Source organism: Pan troglodytes, chromosome 1 (assembly GCF_028858775.2).
Source record: "Pan troglodytes isolate AG18354 chromosome 1, NHGRI_mPanTro3-v2.0_pri, whole genome shotgun sequence".
NCBI classification, from domain to species: domain Eukaryota; kingdom Metazoa; phylum Chordata; class Mammalia; order Primates; family Hominidae; genus Pan; species Pan troglodytes.
Genome location: NC_072398.2, coordinates 90,351,193 through 90,372,358, shown reverse-complemented (window position 1 = coordinate 90,372,358; position 21,166 = coordinate 90,351,193). Strand labels below are relative to the sequence as shown.

General features: G+C 34.5%; 1 protein-coding gene across 2 annotated transcripts; it reads left to right on the top strand.

Annotated features, from left to right (window-relative positions):
• The first annotated feature begins 945 nt into the window (after positions 1-945).
• Positions 946-18,873, top strand: MNDA (myeloid cell nuclear differentiation antigen). Of its 2 annotated transcripts, XM_525225.7 has the most exons (7): positions 947-1,175; positions 11,522-11,806; positions 12,668-12,804; positions 13,344-13,511; positions 14,954-15,370; positions 17,095-17,283; positions 18,559-18,873. In XM_525225.7, exons 2-7 carry the CDS (start codon positions 11,542-11,544, stop codon positions 18,604-18,606), a joined length of 1,224 nt encoding a protein of 407 aa, XP_525225.4. In that variant the 5' UTR covers positions 947-1,175; positions 11,522-11,541; the 3' UTR covers positions 18,607-18,873. The 2 variants fall into 2 exon arrangements, with proteins under 2 accessions (XP_009433461.3, XP_525225.4); XM_009435186.4 differs by lacking the exon at positions 13,344-13,511 and having other exon boundaries at positions 946-1,175.
• Positions 18,874-21,166: the final 2,293 nt, after the last annotated feature.

Here is a 21,166-nt window from a genome sequence, read left to right as displayed (position 1 = left end):
TGCTGGTTTGGATTAAGACAATCAGCTTTATTATTCTCTGTAGATGGCCTTGGATCATTTTCCCCTATTAGCTGTTTTGGGATCCTTTTCCAGTCATGACCACATTTTGCTTACAGATCAGCTAGTTGGTAACCACAGCACTGTCTGCTAAATGATACCATTCATTTGACAATTCAGAGTTATGATACTTTGTAGTGCACCCACTGTTCTTCACAGGAAAAATAAATTGCAGTACAAAGGGTTTATCAGGCCCCCTATCATTCCAGAGTTTCAGTGCTGTTCCAGAATTTTCAAGGTTTCGGTCATGATATGAACCAACTATCCATAAATAATGCAAAAAGCATGAGTAATCATGAATTTAATAATCAAGGTAAGGCAGCTCAGTTATTATACTCAAGAGAGCAACTAGTATGAAACTCTTTCAAATTATTTGAGTAAGGATTTACATATTCATAATGACTTTCTGCCTCTGTCAAGCTCCAGGTGTATCAGTTATTAATAACTGAGTGAATATGTAGGTACTATTTAAACAAAAACAATTTCATAGTAGACCCACCCCTATCCAAGAGATGAAGTCAAGTTCTGGTAGCAATAAACATCTCTACCAAGATCTCCTGCTCCTGCCACTCTGTGAACAGGAAAGGACGGAGAAACCTTGGTGTTTTGCCTTTCCCAATTTATATTAAGATCCTTATTCAAGCGGCTACCGGTTTCTAATGACCTATATGTAAGTTAGCTTTATAAGAAAGTTCTGAGTTTGAAACTCCTTTCAGCAAGTATTTGTAAGTCAAAAAAGCAAAGAAGAAGCACCATTTACTGTCATTTCTCCTTGTGACTGAGATTACTTACTACAAAGAGGAACTGACCACTTTCTCTGACATCTGAAATAGAAAGCTACAAAGGCTGATAGGTGTGGCTTCAAAATTGTTTCATGATTACATAACTTCTTTCTAGTTAGGAATTAGGACAGTGTAAGAAGGCCATCTACAATCAAGATTGAGAGTGGCTCTAACAAGTGCCATTTTTCCTTGTTAGCTTTCATTTCTCAGCCCTTTACAAGATTAAAATAGTCTGCAGTTTAATCTCTCCAAAGCTTTACGGACAGTGATTCTGTCCTAAACAAGACAGTGACTCCAGGATTTCTGAAGACTATTGTGGAAGAAGCATCCATTAAGGTGAGATTTCTGGGAAGTTCTTTAGAGAAAGATCTAGGTATCTAGTTGGTAACCACACCATCTCAGTAGAGAATAATTGCCTGAGACCAGAAGTGTTGTTATCAATCATATTCAGAAAACTGAGAACTGAATGCTTTAACTGTCTAGGTAGCAAATGGATATCTTTTATTCTACCACAATTGGGGTATAAACCAAAAAAAATGTATTTTGTCTACAGCAAGTTTTAAAAATTAATTCTTGGGTGTCTTTTGGCATAAATTGATATTTAGAGGAGATACTTGGTTTTCTTGGCTGGAGGATGACTAGGAAACTTGGTGACTGGGTTTGGGCCTAAGTTAAAAGACAAGACAGTCACATAAGAAAATTATTATGAAGTAATATTTAGTAAAAAATAAACCAGGACATAAATCTCTATTATATGATTTTATCTCTATTTTAAAAAGCATAGACATGTGCACACATTAATTTCTCAAATTTACAAGCATTTACTCAAAAATAATCTTTACATTTTCATGAATCAGTTTCATTTTATGCTTCATTTTACAACAAGTGTAAGAAGAAATAATTCTCTTTTTCAAATGGTCTATGCTTTACTCAGTCATAGATAACATTTTTTGTGGCAAGGTATAATGAAAAGACAGGGAGAATCAATTATATATTTCCTACTTTGGGACACATTTTGACTTTTTTATGGCTTTGTACATATGAATGTTTTCTAATTACTTCATGAGTACTTGAGAAAAGTTTATAAACGTTGGATTCCAAATTCTATTTAAGTAAGATAAAGTTTCTTAAGTAAGCTTGTTAATTATGTTTGAAAAATCTAAATCTAAATCTAGGCTATTTTTTACCTTGTTCTTTCAGTAACTGAGAGATGTGGTGAAATCTCCAACTCTAATAGTGATTTTGTTAATTTCTCATTGTAGTTCTTTTGATTTCTACCATATATTTTTACATACAATATGTATATCTAAGTATATATGTTATGTGTGTGTTTAGAGAGAAGAAAAAACTTCTATATGCTACTTTATAAAGTAATAACAGATTATATTTATAATATAATTTAAATTATTATATCTTTTTCCAGGTTGCATACTTTACCATTATGTAGTGAAACTATGTACTGATACTTATTGACTAAAGCCTATTTTAAGCTACATTATTTTTCCTAAAAAGTCTTTCTTTAAGTTAGAGTTTGAAGAATATAACTTTTCCAGCTCTTTCTCAAACTTAAGTGAACTTATGCTTTATTTGTACTTTGTCAACAACATATGACTGGATTTATTTTTAATCCAAATTGAAAATTTTTCCTCCTAGTTGATGAGTTTAGTCCAGATATGCAAATTCTATAAAGGTATATATTTTAACTTGGTTTTGCCATCTTACTTTCTTTCAATTTATAGCACTTATTCTGTGCTTTCTTCTTCTCCTTTCTTGTCAAGTTTCTTATTTTTAAAAAATCTATATTCTCCTTAAAGACAAGCCCCTTAGCAAACTCTCACATCTTCTGGTCCCCCAAACATACAACTTCACCTGTTAAGAGTATGTTCACATAGTTCCTGTTTTCTTTTATTTGACTCTGGCTTTACTTATTTTTAAGATAGTAAAAACACTAATTAAAGTATTTGCTTGATCTTTCTTCCCTTTTGGCCTCCAACATTTCTTAGATTTATTTCTTTTCATAATGAGTAGTTCTTCACAAAGAGCTGTGGGTATGGATATTTTCACTGCCAAGCTTCTGAAAGCTTTGAATATAATAATAGTTTTCTTTTAATTGTGTTAAGAAACATGTAACATAAAATGTGTCATCTTAATCAGCTTCAAGTGTACAGTTCAGTAGTATTAAATACATTCATATTGTTGTGCAACCAACCTCCAGAACGCCTTTGCATCTTGCAAAACTAAAACTCTAACCGTTAACCAACAATTTCACCATTCCCCTTTCCTCCAGAGCTTGGCAAACATCATTCTACCTTCCTTCCCCATAAATTTAAAAACTCTAACTCTTCATATATGTTTAATCATACAGTATGCGTGTGCTTTTTGTGACTGGCTTTTTTCATTTCATGTTCTCAAAGTTCATTCATGTTGTATTGTATCATGTGTCAGAATATTCTTTCTTCCTAGGGTAGAATAATATTCCATTTCATGTATTTACCATAAAATACATAAGAAACCATATTTCTTTTTATTCATTCATCCATTGAAGGACACTTGTAGTACTTTCACATTTTTCTGTTGTGATTAATGCTGCAATGAACATATATGTACATGCATTTATTTGAGATCACACTTTCACTTATTTTGGGAATATATCTAGTAGAGAAATTACTGAATCATATGGTAATTTTATTTTTAATTTTAAGCGTAAGAATCATATTTTTTTCATAGCATCTGAACCATTTTACATTCCTACCAATGATGTACAAGGTTTCCCTTTTTTACTCATCCTCACCAACACTGGTTATTTTCTGTAGTTATTTTTTTGACAGTACCAAAAAACATCATCCTAGGAGCTCCGATGTTTTGTGCATGTATGTTTTTAATTATTATATCTCATTGTGGTTTTTATGGGTTTGATTTGTATTTTTCTAAAGATTATTGCTGTTGAGCATACTCATATGTGCTTATTGGCCATTTGTATAGCACCTTTGAAGAAATGTCTATTCAAGTCCTTTATCAATTTTTAATCACACTGTTTGGATTCTGTTGTTGGAGTTGATTTGTAGGAGTTGGCTGTATATTCTGGATATAAAGCACTCATCAAATATATAAAGTGTGAATATTTTCTCTCATTCTCTAGGTTCCCTTTTTTACTCTGTTAATTGTGTCTTTGATGTATATAAAAATTAAATGTTGTTGTAGTCTAATTTATCTATTTTATTGTTGTTGTTGTTGCCTGTGCCATCGGTGTCATGTCCAAGAAATCCATTGCCAAATCCAATGTCATGGAGCCTTTCCCTTTTGTTTTATTCTGAGAGTTTCATAGTTTTAATTCCTACATTTAGATATTTGATATACTTTGAGTTACATTTTGTATATGATGTAGGTAAGGGTTCAACTTTTTGTATACAGATGTCACAATTGCCCAACAGCATTTTTGAAAAGACTGTTCTTTCTGATTAAACGGCCTTGACATCCATGTCAAAAATCAATAAGCCATATTTCTCAGGGTTTATTTCTATGCTATCTATCATATTCCATTGTTCTTTATGTCTGTCTTTATGCCAATACCACACTGTTTTGATTATTGTGTCTTTATAACAAGTTTTGAAAGCAGGAAGTCTGAAACCTCCATGTTCTTCTTTTTCAAGATTAAAAAAGGCTATTTAAAGTATCTTTAAATTCTACATGAATTTTAAGACAAATTTTTGTGTTCGTGTAAAAAACACTTCTGGGATTTTGCATTACAGATTACATTGCAAATTGCATTGCATATGCAGTTCCTTGGGTATTGACACCTTAACAGTATCAAGTCTTCTAACCCCTGGACACAGATGCCTTCCCATGTACATTTGTGCCTTCTTTAATTCCTTCAAAGTGTTGTATAATTTACCACCTTGATTAAGTTTATTCCTAAGTATTTTACTACTTTAAGCTATTGTATACAGAAAAAGAACTGTTTCCTTAATTTCCTTTTTGTTCGTTGTTAGCGTATAAAAACACAACTGATTTGTATGTGTTGCCTTTGATTCCTGTAACTTTGCTGGATTTGTTTATCAATTCTAAGTATTTACATAGAATCTTTGGGACTTTCCACATATAAGATCATATCACCAGTAAAGAGAGAGAATTTACCTTTTTTCTTTCTTATTTGGATATTTTATATTTTCTGTTTATTGCCTATTTTTGGTGGGGGGGTGGGTGTTAAACTCTCAGTACTATCTCAAACAGAAGTGAACAAAAAAATCATCCTTGTCTTTTTCCTGATGTTTCAGGAGCAAGAGAAATGTTTTCAGTCTCTTACCATTGGGAATAATGTTAGCTATGGTGTTTTCGTATGTAGACTTTACTATGTTGAAGTAATTTTCTCCTATTCTTCGTTTACTGAGTGTTTCTAACATGAAAGGCTATTTAATTTTGTCAAATGCTTTATTTATTTTTTGCATCAATTAAGATGATCATTTTTTTTGGTCTTTCATTCTCGTAATGTGGTGTATTATCTTAATTGATTTTTACAAGTGAAAAATGAGCATCTGTGTATTTTTCCTCATCTTTCAGGAATAAGAGAAATGTTTTCAGTCTTTTACCATTAAGAGTGTTAATTGATTGTTGTATGGTGAGCCATCATTGCATTCCAGGGATAAACCTTAAATGGTCATGATGCATAAATAAATTTAACGTGCTATATAATTATGTTCGCTAGCATTTTGTAAAAAAAAAAATGCATTGACATGCATAAGGGATATTGTTGAGAAAATTTTATTTTTCTAGTGCCTCTGGCTTTGCATTGGAGTAATGCTGAGTCATACAATGAGTTTGGAAGTGTTCCCTCCTTTTCAAATTTTGAAAGACTTTGAGGAATTTTGGTCTTAATTCTTCTTTATATATTTGGTAGAATATACCAGTAAAACCACTTAGTCTGGACTTTTCTTTATTGAAAGGTTTGTGACTTCTGATTCAGTCTCCTGACAAGTCATAATGACTGTTCGGATTTTCTATTTCTTTATGATTCAAAATTTGCAGGTTGTATGTTTCTAATAATTTATCCATTTATCCATTTCATTTAGGTTATCCCACTTATTGATGTATAATTGTTCAAAGTATTCTCTTTATTTCTGTGAAATCTGTTGTAATGTTCTCTTTTTAGTTTCTGATTTTATTATTTGAGTCTCCTTCTTTTTCTTCTGTGTCAATTCAGTTAAAGTTCTGTCAGTATTATTCACATTTTCAGAAAACCAACTCTTTTTTTATTGATTTTCTTTATTATTTTTCTAATCTCAATTTTACCTCTAATTTTTATTTTTTCCTTCCTTTTGATGGCTTTGGGTTTAGTTTGTTCTACTTTTTTAAGTTCCTTATGGTGTAAAGTCAGATTATTGATTTGAGAGTCTTCTTTGTAAATGTAGTTGTTTAAATCTGTAAATTACCCTCATCACCATATTCTTTGCATTTAATGAAATGATGTGTTGTGTTTCTATATAATTTCTCTAAATATGGATTTAAATTTGACTTGTGATTCTTTGTACATGTTTCATTGTTTGTGTTGTTTATTTTCACAGGGTCATGAATTTTCTAGTTTTCTTTCTGTTGATTTCTACTTTTATTCCATTATGATAAAAAATATACTCTGTATGATTTCAAATGTTTAACATTTATTAACACTTGTTTGGCATCCTAATTTGTGGTATATGTTGGGACAATGTTCCATATGTTCGTGTGAAAAATGTGTATTCTACTGTTGTTGGCTTTACTGTTTTGGATATATCTGTTAGATATAATTGGTCTATAAGTGGTCTATAATGTTTTTCAATATTTATTTTTTCCTAATTTTCTTCTGTCAGATTGTTCTACCTATTATTGAAAGTGGAACATTAAAGTCTCTTACTATTACCTTAGAGTTGTCTATTTCTCCCTTCAATTCTGTAAATGTTTCATATATTAGGAGCCCTGATGTTTTGTGCATGTATGTTTCTAATTGTCATATCTTCTAGGTGAACTGGCCTTTTTAACACTATGTAATATTCTTTGTCTCTTATAACACTTTTTGACTGTTATTTTTATTTTATCTGATCCTAGTATAGCAAACTCTGCTCTCTTATTTAATATTTCAATGGAATATATCTTTTATTCCTTCACTTTCTATCTTTGTCCTTACATCTGTAAAATGAGCCTCTTGTATGCAACATATACTTGGATCCCGTTTTTAAATTCATTGTGATATATATGTATATATAATTTTAATATGCCTTTTGATTAGTAAATTTAAACCATTTACATTTGAACTAATTATTGATAAGGAAGAACTTAGAACTTATTGTTGCCATTTTTTATTTGTTTTCTGTATGTCTTAATAGGTTTTTGTCTCTTAGTGACTTCTTTTTGTTGATTTTTTTCTGTAGTGAAACATTTTTATGTTCTTCTATTCCTTTGTGTACATCCTACAGATATCCCTGTGGTCATCATCAGGTTGCATATGATATTCTAAAGTTGTAGCAATCTATTTTTAACTAATAACAACTTAACTTCAATCATATGCAAGATGTTTACTCCTTTACAGCTCCCCAACACATATTTTATGTTAATATTACAAATTGCATTTATATAATATGTACCAATTAACATTGATTTATAAATTGTTTTGCTTTCACATTTTAAATCCTATAAAATAATAAAAAATGATTACAAATCAAAATAGCAAAAGTCATGTTTCATGTTTATGTATATATTTACCTTTCATCAAGAACTTGTATTTTTGTATAAGTTTGAGTTACCATCTAGCATCCTTGTGTTTCAGCTTGAAGAAAACTCTTTAGTATTTCTTTTAGGGTAGATATAGTGGTAATGAAATCCTTCAGCTTATGTTTATCTGGGAATGTCTTAATTTCTCTCATTTATGAATAGCAGATTTCCCAGATATAGCATTTTTGATGGACAGACTTTTCTTTAAACACTTGAAATGTATTGTCCCACTACCTTCTGGTCTACAAAGTATTTGCTGAAAAATGTGCTCATAATCCTATTGAAGATTTCTTGGATATAATGAGTTGCCTTTTTCTTGCTGCTTTTTAAATGATTTTCTTTTTGTCTTTGAGTGTTGGTAATTTGATAATAATGTGTCATAGTGTAAGTTTCTTTGAGTTTATCATAGTTGCAGCTTGTTTGGTTTCTTATATCTGTACATTTAGTCTTTTCTCAAATTTGGAAAGTTTTCAGTCCTTATTTACTCAAATAATTTTGTTATTCCTTTCTCTTTTCCATCACATTTTCAGACTTACATAATGCATATATTGTCCCACTTGATGATGTACTGTAAGTCCTTTATAAGTTCTGTTCACTTTCCTTTATATCTTTTAAAAAAGTTGTCTTCAGCCTTGATAATTACACATGACCTGTCTAAAAGCTAACTGATTCTTCTGCCTATTGGTGTGGGCTGAGGAACCCCTCTAGTGGATTTTACAATGCAGTCAATGTGTTTTTCAGCTTCAGAATTTATGGAAATTTTTCTGGTAATTTCTATTTTTTGTCTATTCTCATTTTTTATTAATCATTTTCCTGATTTTATTTAGTTGTCTCTACCTATTTTCCTTTAACTCATTGATCATATTTAAGAGTGCTGTTTTAGTCTTTGACAAGAAAGTCTGAGAGCTGTGTTTCTTTAGAGAAAGTTAGTGAAGATGCATTTTTTTCTTTAAAATTGACCATGTTTACCTGTTTCTTTGTATACCTTTTGTTGAAAACTGGACATTTGTAAAAACAGCCCCCTCTCAACCATTGTTAACTGGCACCACTCAGGGGAGGACTTTTGCTCTTCAGCTAAGTATGAAATATAAACGTTCTCTGAGGCCTATCTGGACGTGTGTCTTGCCTGGGCTTATGTGTATGCATTTTTTGTAATTCTCTCATATACACACTGCTTTTAAGCCATAATTTCCCTAAGAGCCACACTTGCCTCTTTTCATGACCTTAGATGTTCTACTGTATTCCTCTATTCATAATCTCTTGCCTTCTGGCACCCAGGGAGTAGCAGATCCCATGAAGCTCTCACAAGCTGGAGCACCCACCACTACATTTTGCAGCTTCAAATCTGACATTTAAACTATGCCACCATTTCCATCAATGCTCCAAGTCATGTGAAGCAGTTACTAGTCCCTCAAGGAACCTACAGAGAAGCTATAATGTTGCAAAGCAGTTCCACACTTTTCCTTCTATTCCAAAGGAAGAATGAGGAATTAGGAAATTTCCTCCTGATCACGTCACACCATTCAAGGGAGAAAGTTAAACAGGGACAAAGAAAAACACCTGGAGGTTTTCCACTATTTTTAGTGTGGCTTAATCTTGGTTTGGAATTTCCTTTGTTGCAACCATTTCTTAACAGCTGAAAACATTAGTTTGGTTCATAAATTGTTCTTTATTTGGTGTTTCCATGGTATAATGAAAGTCTGGAACGTCCTTGTCTGCAATCTTGCTAATGTCACTCTCAGTAAGTAAGAGAACAATTTTTTAAACCATAATATTCAAATAACATTTTGACCAGATACAAAATTTTAGTTTGAAAAATATTTTTGCTTGAAAACTGATTCACAGCACTTCACCTGAAACCCCTGGGACAACTCTGATTTTTAATTCGTTTTTTTAGGGGGGGATTTTAGAAAGACTACTTAATGCATACATTGTATGTAGGCACTGCAAGTGTCCCAGTAGAGGTAATATCAACATCCTAATATCAAATGCATTAAGAGTTCTTCAACAAATCATGCCACTATTCACATTAAAGTGAGATGAATAAGGAAGATTAAAAATAGCCACTGTATTAGTTCCTTCTCACGCTGCTATGAAGAAATACCTGAGACTGGGTAATTTATAAAGAAAAGAGATTTGATTTACTCACAGTTCCGCACGGCTGGGGAGTCCTAAGGAAACTTACAATCATGATGGAAGGCACCTCTTCACAGGGTGGCAGGAGAGAGAATGAGTGCTAGCAGGGGAAATGCCTGATGTTTATAAAACCATAGATCTCATGAGAACTTGCTCACTATCACAAGATGACATTTCAAGATGAGATTTGGGTTGGGACATAGCCAAACCATATCAGCCACGTATTACTTCACATTATATTTCTAATTTGCAAGATGATTTTGCTACCACACTTCCCTGCTAACTCTCATCCCTTCCCAAGCCCCCAAACCACACAAATCTTTTCATCCTTCAGTTTCTTCTTAGGTTTTAAAATTGCAGACATATAATTATGGATCAGTACTATGTAAAAATTACTTTCTTAACCTGCTGCAGACTGTTCAATCAGATTATTTAATCTTTGTAGGTGTTCTACTCAGTATATCTGGAAGATTTTATCATTTTGCTTTTAATATTCTTTGGCTTTACTATATGTGCCCATATGTGAAATTTCTCTTTATCTGATAGGTTTAAACACAGGAACACTCATGTTCTCCCAAAAGAGAACAATTTACAGCCCTAAGAATTTGGACATTCTAATTATATAAAAGTTGCACAAACACATGGTCACCAACCTAAAGGAATACCCGTAAATTTAAACAGAAAACTGGAATATACATTAGGAACTGAATGCCCTTAGGTAGTACACAAGGGGTTAAAGAGGCACACATAAGTGAGAGTGGGACCACAACAGCTCGCAGAAGATAAAGCCTCAATTAAGCATTAAAAACTCTAAGGAAGTATTCAGAGGAAGAAAACTGGGAATGCTTTCCCAGATAGCAGGAAGGGAATTAGCAGTAAGAAGACCTGAAAAAGAAAGACATATTGTGTATTTCTAGAGCATAAGGTATAAGAAATTCAAAAGTAACAGACACACACAAAAAGAAAGATACAGTTTATGCAAGGCCTTTCAAGTCATGCTGAGTAGAAATCTATACTAATAAAAATCAAAACTCATTGAAGGATTTCAGGAAAAATAGAGTCATGTCTTTATCCGTAAAGAAACCTACTTGGTTGTCTGACAGAAACCTTTTAGTAAAAGTAAGACTAGTTGGAGGTAAATAATTGACTGTAAAAAACAAATGTGCAAAAAATAAATGCTGCAATTCCACACTAGAGAGCAGATAGGAGGACGGCAAAATGACAATGTTATAGATGCATAGGACACAGAGAACAAGTTCTAAGCCCCAGGGAGAAAAAGTGCTAACGGGAGCTGATTAGGGAGAGCCAAGAAGGACTAGAGTCCATTCCACAACTCAGAACTGTAGTGCTGTGGCAGAAGGTTATTCACATAAGGTGAGTGGCTGCAGCCCATTTATACTTAGGCCACTTTGGTCATAGTGGATAAGGGAAGAATCAGGAACCAAGAGGTAGGCATTGAGGGATAGGCTCAGGCCCCAATAAAATATCAGAAGAGGAACCAGGGACTTTGACACCACAAAACCCATACTATAAATACTGCAACAATTACCTGTTTCCAAACATCATTTCACCACATACACCTCTGTCCCAACTTATCAACATTAAAAGGGAAGAACTTCACTGAACCTCCTAATAAAGCAAGTCTTGATCCATTGTTCACAGTGACATATCTGGTAACTTAGTCCCTTTTTCTTATACGCATCCAAGGACAACATTTTGGCCTGGGACACTCACTCACAAAAGCATATCTCATTTTTTAAAATTGTCTGCATAAATGTGTAATGTTGTGTGTCATTTTTACTTTATAGGCCAAGCTATAACTTCAGAAATGGTGAATGAATACAAGAAAATTCTTTTGCTGAAAGGATTTGAGCTCATGGATGATTATCATTTTACAACAATTAAGTCCTTACTGGCCTATGATTTAGGACTAACTACAAAAATGCAAGAGGAATACAACAGAATTAAGATTACAGATTTGATGGAAAAAAAGTTCCAAGGCGTTGCCTGTCTAGACAAACTAATAGAACTTGCCAAAGATATGCCATCACTTAAAAACCTTGTTAACAATCTTCGAAAAGAGAAGTCAAAAGGTAATAGAGAAAACCTTGCACATAGCTACTCTGCCTTGAGTCTCCCCAGTCTTCAGTAGAACCCCACCTTGGTCATAGCTGGTACATCCCTTTTCCAATTTATAACTCAGCAGTCATGGGGATGTTGGCACCTCAGAGACTGACCAGTTGGCAATTTAGAACATTCTGTTTCATATGAAAGAGATTGATATATTTAGAAGAATGTATTTGAGGTAAGGATAAAAAACCAAAGACAGGGATTTATGAGAGGGTGAGTGTTTCAGTAAATCAAAAATGTCAGAAAATGAAAAAAAAAAGCTACTTTAAAAAATGTGTTTTATTTGAAATATTTATATTTAACCAATTTATGCAGCAAATAGTTCTATTAAGAGACGTGTAGAATTTTTCCACTTAATAAATCACTGTTCTTTTTTTAATTCAAAAGCCAATATTAGCACTTTGCCACATTACAATTCAGATCATATTTCCTTTCAGGTCATATTTCTGTCATTTGAACAGATATTGCACAGAACATGACCAGCCTGTCAGCATCATGAAAGCCTTAGATATTTAAAAGAAATGGTAGGAGAACAAGACTGAGAAAGGGTTGATTGAGGCACATGGAGTTCACAGGAAAGGAAGCATGTTCTCACTGTAAAGGGGAGGAGTGAGTAAAGCACTGAGGAGAATGAGACAGTGCCTATGCCTACCATGCTGCTGTTGGCCTCCTAGCAGCCAGGCTGGGTTAATGCAGTAGAGGTAACAGGCAAATCCGAACTCTCATGCAGGAGCTGACAGCAGGTAATATTGAAACTGCCTCAGCTGTCTTAGATAAGCTATTCCACTCTAGGCCTATTGTGCCCTTTTCTTTTCTTTTGTCAGTTGCTAAGAAAATTAAAACACAAGAAAAAGCTCCAGTGAAAAAAATAAACCAGGAAGAAGTGGGTCTTGCGGCACCTGCACCCACCGCAAGAAACAAACTGACATCGGAAGCAAGAGGGAGGATTCCTGTAGCTCAGGTAAGCTTGAGAAAGAGGAGCACGACTGAAGCCTCACAGAAGATACTCTGCTATGGCACGTGGCTCTTTACTAATATCTCAACACAGCTTAGATTTACCAAATTAGTAATTATGGATCTTCTTTGTGATGAGTAAAGAGTTAGGTATCGTAAAAATGTAATAAAAAATTTCTGTGACATAAATATATTATCATCTCCATTATAAAAATGGGGTAATAATCATATTGGATATACATCTTGCCCATCCTTACACAAATCTAGATTTTCTCATTCCAAGTCCAGTGCTCTTCTCATCACACCACAGTGGTGATAACACTAATGCATCTGTTGAAATCATCCATCTACTTTTTAGTGCAACAATCTATGCCCAATATTATCTATTGTCCATATCTTCAAGTGACAGATTGTAATTCCCTGGGGTTTCCAAGGACATCCCATCCAACATAAATAGAACTTAGTATGTTGTAATGAAAAAGTGAAAACTTGCTCTGCTTCTTTTGATACTAAACCCCATTAACAGGAAAATTAAACTACTTTCAGAAAAGAAAAACTCCAAACAAAGAAAAGACTGAAGCCAAAAGGAATAAGGTGTCCCAGGAGCAGAGTAAGCCCCCAGGTCCCTCAGAAGCCAGCACATCTGCAGCCGTGGATCATCCCCCACTACCCCAGACCTCATCATCAACTCCATCCAACACTTCGTTTACTCCGGTACACTCTTCCTGGTCCTCTTCTCCATTTTTTTTTAACCCAGTCACAGTGCATTCCACTGTTACTATTGTTACTCTCATGCATAACTCTTCATATTACTGATTTTCTGTGGGAAAACTGTTTTCCATATTATGATAACTTGTTTACATTGGTGAGAAGCCACATGCAAGTAAAGTCCAATTACCTACAGGTAATCACTGTGTGTAAAACACCAGGACAGACCACTAAGCATTTCTGGTCTGTGCAGGTAAGTAGCCTGGCTCCTAGTACCAGTACATACAAGCCCATGGCTCATCTTTGCTCCCCACACTTCCTATTACAGATCTGCCAACGTTCTCTTCAGAAAAGTATTCTGCTGCAACTCAAATAGGCCAGGACACTGTGGAGAGAGGACATACGAGATAAACAAACTTGTCCTTTTTTCATTGTTGTTAGCATTTTAGCCACTGTGAAATGCTGTGTATACACAGTCGAGGACATAGCTCTAACCAGAAATCCTCTACCTGAGACTACTTACATGCTAGCCAGGCCAAGTCTTTCCACTTGTAAAAGCACTGTTTCTTGGGAAGAAACAAACGAGTTTGGCCCTCAAAATGGCAGAGTACACTAGTGATCATTAGAATTTCTAATGAATGTTTGATCATTAGAACATCTAATGATGTTTGAGGCTTCTGGTGGGCATGGTTCTTCATTTTTAATGCTGTCCAAGTTGTTTTCACTTTGTTGATTGTCTTTGATAATTTAAGTAGGTAGAGGAGATATTTGGATTTGTTATTATATTCTAATCTTTCTTTAAAGTTTCTTCACAACAATGTTTTCATCATCTGCTACTCTAGATTGTTCATGCAGAAGATCATGCTTTGCTTCAGGAAGATTATTCTGAGTCAATGAGGGTGATTTAATTTCCAAGCCTGTTGTCTGCTACCTTAGGCTTTCAGTAGCTAAACTTTACCAGCTCATGTGCCTTTCCTTTCTGTTCAGCAATCCCTGTCTAGCCTAGCCCCCAGCTGTGAAAGTTGTTGGGTCGAAAGCTCTGCAGAGTCACTCGTGCAGAGTGACTTTGTATTCCTGCTCAAAGTTTTTGTTGTTGTTGTTTGTTTGTTTGTTTGTTTTTGAGACGGAGTCTCGCTCTATCGCCCAGGCTGGAGTGCAGTGGTGCGATCTGGTCTCACTGCAAGCTCCGCCTCCCGGGTTCATGCCATTCTGCTGCCTCAGCCTCCCGAGTAGCTGGGACTACAGACGCCCGCTACCACGCCCGCTAGTTTTTTGTATTTTTAGTAGAGATGGGGGTTTCACCGTGTTAGCCAGGATGGTCTCGATCTTCTGACCTCGTGATCCACCCGCCTCGGCCTCCCAAAGTGCTAGGATTACAGGCGTGAGCCACCGCGCCCGGCCTCCTGCTCAAAGTTTTAAGTTTATTTTCTTGTGTCTGCCCAACACAGAATCAGGAAACCCAGGCCCAACGGCAGGTGGATGCGAGAAGAAATGTTCCCCAAAACGACCCAGTGACAGTGGTGGTACTGAAAGCAACAGCGCCATTTAAATACGAGTCCCCAGAAAATGGGAAAAGCACAATGTTTCACGCTACAGTGGCCAGTAAGACTCAATATTTCCATGTGAAAGTCTTCGACATCAACTTGAAAGAGAAATTCGTAAGGAAGAAGGTCATTACCATATCTGATTACTCTGAATGTAAAGGAGTAATGGAAATAAAGGAAGCATCATCTGTGTCTGACTTTAATCAAAATTTTGAGGTCCCAAACAGAATTATCGAAATAGCAAATAAAACTCCCAAGATCAGTCAACTTTACAAGCAAGCATCTGGAACAATGGTGTATGGGTTGTTTATGTTACAAAAGGTAAACCCTTAATTTTGTTTTAATTTTCTCTACCATTACCTGGAACTAAATGTCTTAATTTGCCAGACTTACTGTCTGAATATTGGAACACAAGAATTTATATTGACTGGAGATAGTGATGAAGTTGTCCCACAAAATAGGAAATAGGACTAAGTGACCTATTAACTTTCTTACGCCAAAATAAATGTAGGGACTTTGAAAAAAAGTTAGTAAGAAATATTGGCAGTAATGATCTGTTGTCAGCCACAATGAACTAGGACAATACAGGGTCCAAATCAATGGGAGCAAGCTAATAACATCATCTCTTTCAGCTCCATCCCAATGAGCACTGATAATTTTACTTTGAGTTTTGATAAATTTATTTTAAGTAATGAATTGTGCTACCAAGGTTGAATTCTGGTTGTGACATAATTTTGGAGTAATAAGTGGATTGACTGGTATGCTCATAAATGCAAATACGTTCAACAGCTATCCATACAATCTAAACATTTGTGCTTAGATCAGTTGCCCTTCTATCTTATTTATTTATTCATTTATTCATGAAGATAGCATTGAACAACTGAGAAATATTGAATTCCATGATACTTAAAGGATAAGGCAATCTCTTCATATTATTTACAAAAAAAAAATAATTCCAAGGCACAGAGTTTTATTGATATGTCCATGTCCAAATTCAAGATGCTAGTTAGGATAATGCATTCCATCCCTTTCTCCACTCTAAAACATTACACATTTCTATGAACTCAACTAACATTTTATATGATTGACTGCTTTATAACCCTATATACATGTCTTCCAATATAGCCCCTTAAATTTACCTCCACATTTTCTCACACTCTCTTTAAGAGATCTTGCTTATAAATGCAGTTACAGAATTGATGAGTAATAGCTTAAGTGTGTGAAACACTACAGAGTATGAATGGAGGGAGTTAGGTCAATGGGGACAAGATATTGGAAAAGAATAAGTAATGAGGAAGGCTGAGAAAGAATGAATGATTGTGTTATAGAAGATTTTTCCTTTAAAATTTCTCATAATCTGAAGTAACTCAGGAGTGGAAAACCAAATATTGTATGTTCTCACTTGTAAGGAGGAGCTAAGCTATGAGTACACAAAGGCATACAGAGTGATCTAATAAACTTTCAAGACTCAGAAGGGGGAGGCTGGGAGGGAGGTGAGGGATACAAAACTATATATTGGGTACAATGTACACTACTTGGGTAATGGCTGCCCTAAAATCTCAGAATTCACCACCATATAATTAATCCATGTAACCCAAAACCATTTGTACCCCAAAAGCTATTGAAATTTTTTAAAATTAAAATAATAATAAAGTGAAATTCCTCATAATCTACTGAATGAATAATTGTAGAAAGCATACATTTGTTTTTCCACAGGACCATGAGCCAAGAAGTTCTATAGGAATTTTTGATTCCTCTATATCTAGGTGCTTTATTTACTCTCAGCTGATCTGAAGGCGGTAGCAGGAGAAAAAGAGGGAAATATTTATTGTTGTATAATTGCAGAAAGAAAAATACCTTGAGCAGGAAAAAAAAATGCTGGATAATAAAAGATGGACCCTGTGAGATGGCAGGCCAAGCCACATGTATGATCTGTACCTGTCATTCCTGTCGTGCATATTGCATTAACTTTGTCATGAGACTCTTTCTCATCTATATGATACTAACAATCCTCTCAGAAACAGGATGTTAATCTTCTTTTGCAGAAAAGCGTACACAAGAAGAACACAATCTATGAAATACAGGATAATACAGGATCCATGGATGTAGTGGGGAGTGGAAAATGGCACAATATCAAGTGTGAGAAAGGAGATAAACTTCGACTCTTCTGCCTTCAACTGAGAACGGTTGACCGCAAGCTGAAACTGGTGTGTGGAAGTCACAGCTTCATCAAGGTGGGAACTGGATAGAGGAGAATGAGTTTGCTAAAGAGGCAAATAATTTTGCTTAGGCTTTGGGAACACCAGGTTCCTCATGTATTACTCAGAGAGTCCAGCGAGTGGAAGGAGAACCTAAACAATGCCCTTGCATTTGTAACTGGAAGATTTTCAAAAGGATATTAAGGTAAAGGCATTCATACAGCTCTAGAAAGGATACAATACTAGTGTTAATTGATTTAAAGATGTGTCTAGGGGCAGGGAACATAGGGCTCAAGAGCAAGGGCTTTGAGTAAGACAGATCTGATTTGAATCCTGGATTTAAGAAGCACTAGTTGGCTGATATTGGGGAAACAGTTTCATTGGTCCTCTAAAATAATGGAAGTCTCCACTTCATTGGGATGGTTTAAACATTCAGACAATGTATACATATTAATTATCTCACAACCTGGCACATCATAATAAACTGATCTGTGGTAGATAGTTTTATTTTTAGGAAGGTAAAGCATTGGAGGGACTTTTAGGCAAAGGAAATGATACATGAAAATTCCAAAAGTGTGACACAGCGTAATGAGTTCTGTACAACTGAAATTCAGTAGATGCAGAAGACTGTGGGACCCAAAGATTAAACAAAAGGGACTACTGAGGCCCAAAGATGAAAAAGAAATAGAAGTGTGGCTTTTTCAAAAGTAAATTAATGGAAACTTTATTGTTGAAAATACATGAAAAATTGAAACAAAATTATGCAGAAGAATGCCTGATCACTTTGATATTTTAGCAAAAAATATTCCGGTGTCTTATCTATGGAGTTGCATTACAGAGCAATTAGGCTTGGGGCAGAGATATCTATTAGAAGTTGTGTGCTGGATTCACTCATATCCTTACTGAAGAGAGCTTATTGTTGGAAATTCAGGAATTGTATGCACTGCTTGCTAAACATGTGGTAGTTTGAAATCAGCCATGTGAAAATATGTATGCCACCAGACTCTGCAAATGTTACAAATCGAAACTTTTAAAAAAAATTGGGTAGTTTGTTAACCAGGATACCACAGAAGTTTATTTCAAAAATCCATTCAGGAAGGAAAAAGACAAACAGAGATTAGTTAATGGGGGGAAAATGAGTTTTTTGAAGGTAGATCTTCATAACTTTGTGACTAACGAGCTTTCATAGGGGATAAGGAGAATAATGTAGCCAATGGGAAGAAAAGATATGGCAGGTGAAAGGAGAACTATAAGCAGAGCTTCATTTCAATATCGAGGGTCTCATTATGTCTTTCTTATCTCTCTTTAAAGGTCATCAAGGCCAAGAAAAACAAGGAAGGACCAATGAATGTTAATTGAAATATGAAAGCTGAAATGCAACAAACAACTTCCGCTTAAAACAATTAAGTTGTTAATAACTGTGATTTTGTAAATTTCAGTAATTCATTTAAATGATTTTTCAGTAGATATATTCTAGCATATTAAGAGCTTTTATAACTGAGTTATAGATTAGTTTGCTTTCTGGAATAAAATTTTCTTCTTATAGTCTTCCTTTTTTTTAAATATTACATTTTGCTTTTATGACATTCACAAGGCAAAAAATAAAATATCTTTTTTTGAAGGACATTATTTTCCCAAAGTCTTGTCTATGTTCTCTTAAGATCAATAGTGAGCTGCTTGAGGCTGAGTACTTTGTGCATTGTGAAGCACATTCTAGAGATGGGGAGAGACACATGGGGCCTTATCCACATTGGAGTCTATATTGTGATCTTCAGAGGATAAGTCCGCAGTAAAGGCTGTGACTAAATTTATGTAGCCCATGCTTAAATGAACAAATACCGTGGCCTAGGGAAGTAGCAGATCTAGAGGAAAGGATTCCTTTATGCAACTGTGTCCTCCAGAAGGGGGCCGTTGGGGTAATTGGTTTCTCTGAAGGGGACAACAACGGTTATTTGCATAAAGGTACCAATCAATATATGCAAGATGCTTTCCCCTCCTTATTTGGTGTGGATTATCATATCCATTATATTCCATTTTTCTGACTTGTAGATACATCTACATATGTATTCAAAATCAGAGCAACTAAAAACATAAAACAAACATTGACTGATCTGAGGGGAGAAATATACAGCAATGTAATAGTAAGAGACTTTAGTACTCACAATAATGAAGAGATTATCCAGGCAGTTATTCAATAAGATAATAGCAGACATCAACAACTCAATATACCAACGGACCTAACAGATACAAACAGAACATTCTACACAACACCATCAAAATACACATTTGCCTCAAGTACGCATGGAGCATTGTCCACAACATGTCACATTCCAGGTCACAAAACAAGTCTTAATGAATTCCAGAAGAATAAAATTATAACGAGCATCTTTTCTGATTATTATAGAATTAACCTAGATATAAATAACAAATAAACAACTGGAAAACTGACATATATGTGAAAATTTTAAAACATGCTTCTGTATAGCCAATGGATCAAAGAAGAAATTAAAAGGGTAATTAAAAAAATGAGACAAATGAAAATGAAACCACAATATACTAAAATGTATGAGATACAGCAAAAGGAGTTCTAAGAGGAAAATTTATAGTTATAAGCATTTACCTTAAAAAAGAAAGCTCTCGAGTAAACAACCAAATGCCTCAGGGAACTGAAAAAAAGAAAAACAAATTAAGTCCAAACCTACAAAGACTGAATTAAGAAGAAACAGAACACCCGAAAAAAACAAATGACAAACAAGGAGATTAAATCAGTCATCAAGAAACTTCCAACAACAACAGCAAAAGGCCAAAAACCTGATCACTTCACGGGTGAATTCTACCAAACATTTATGGAATAATTGACTCCAATTTTTCACAAATTATTTCAAAAAAATCAAAGAGGAGGGAACACTTTCACACTCTTTTTATATGAAGTCAGCAATACCCTGATAGTAAGGCTGCACAAGAACACTACAAGAAAAAAATATATATAGGCCAATATACTTTATGAGCATAGGTGAAAAAAATCCTCAACACTAGGAAACCAAATACAATGGCACATTAAGAGGATTATACGCTATGATAAAGTAGGATCTATCCTTGAGATATAAGAATCATGCAACATATGAAAATCAGCCAATCTGATGCATAATGTATGTTAGCAGAATGAAGGACAAGAAACATATGATCATCTCAATCAGTGCAAAAAAAAGCATTTGACAAAATTCAACATCCTTTCATGGTAAAACTTATAGACAAATTAGATAAAGAAGTAATGTACCTCAACACAATAAAGGCCAATTATCACAAGTGCATAGCTAACATCACACTCAATGATAAAAAGTTGAAAGTGTTTCCTCTAAAATTAGGAACAAGACAAGGATGCCCATTCTTACCACTTCTATTCAGCATAGTGACAGAAGTCCTAGCCAGAGCAATCAGGCAAGAGAGAGAAGTAAAGGCATCTGAATAAGAGAAGAAGAAATCAAATTATCTCTCTTTGCTGATGATATGATTCTATACTTAGAAAATTCTAGAGACTATGTCAAAATGCTACTAAAACTGATAAAATATTTTAGTAAGCTTTCAGGATACAAAATTAACATACAAAAATTAATAGCATTTCTATACACCAATAATACCCAGGCTGAGAGTCAAATCAAGAACACAATCCCATTTACAATAGCCACAAAGAAAAGGAAATATCTGGGAATACAGCTAACCAGGGAGGTGAAAAATCTCTACAAGAACTACAAAGCACTGCTGAAAGAAATCAGAGATGACAGAAATAAATGAAAAAATATTTCATGCTCATGGATTGGAAGAATCAATATTGTTAAAATGACTATACTGCCCAAAGCAATTTACAGAGTTAATGCTACTCCTATTAAGCTACCAATGTCATTCTTCACAGAATTAGAAA

Coding starts and splice junctions, on each gene's coding strand:
- MNDA (XM_525225.7), top strand. CDS start 11,542: ATGGTGAATGAATACAAGAAAATTCTTTTGCTGAAAGGATTTGAGCTC. Junction 13,512..14,953: donor CCAACACTTCGTTTACTCCG/GTACACTCTTCC, acceptor TGCCCAACACAG/AATCAGGAAACCCAGGCCCA. Junction 17,284..18,558: donor GAAGTCACAGCTTCATCAAG/GTGGGAACTGGA, acceptor CTCTCTTTAAAG/GTCATCAAGGCCAAGAAAAA.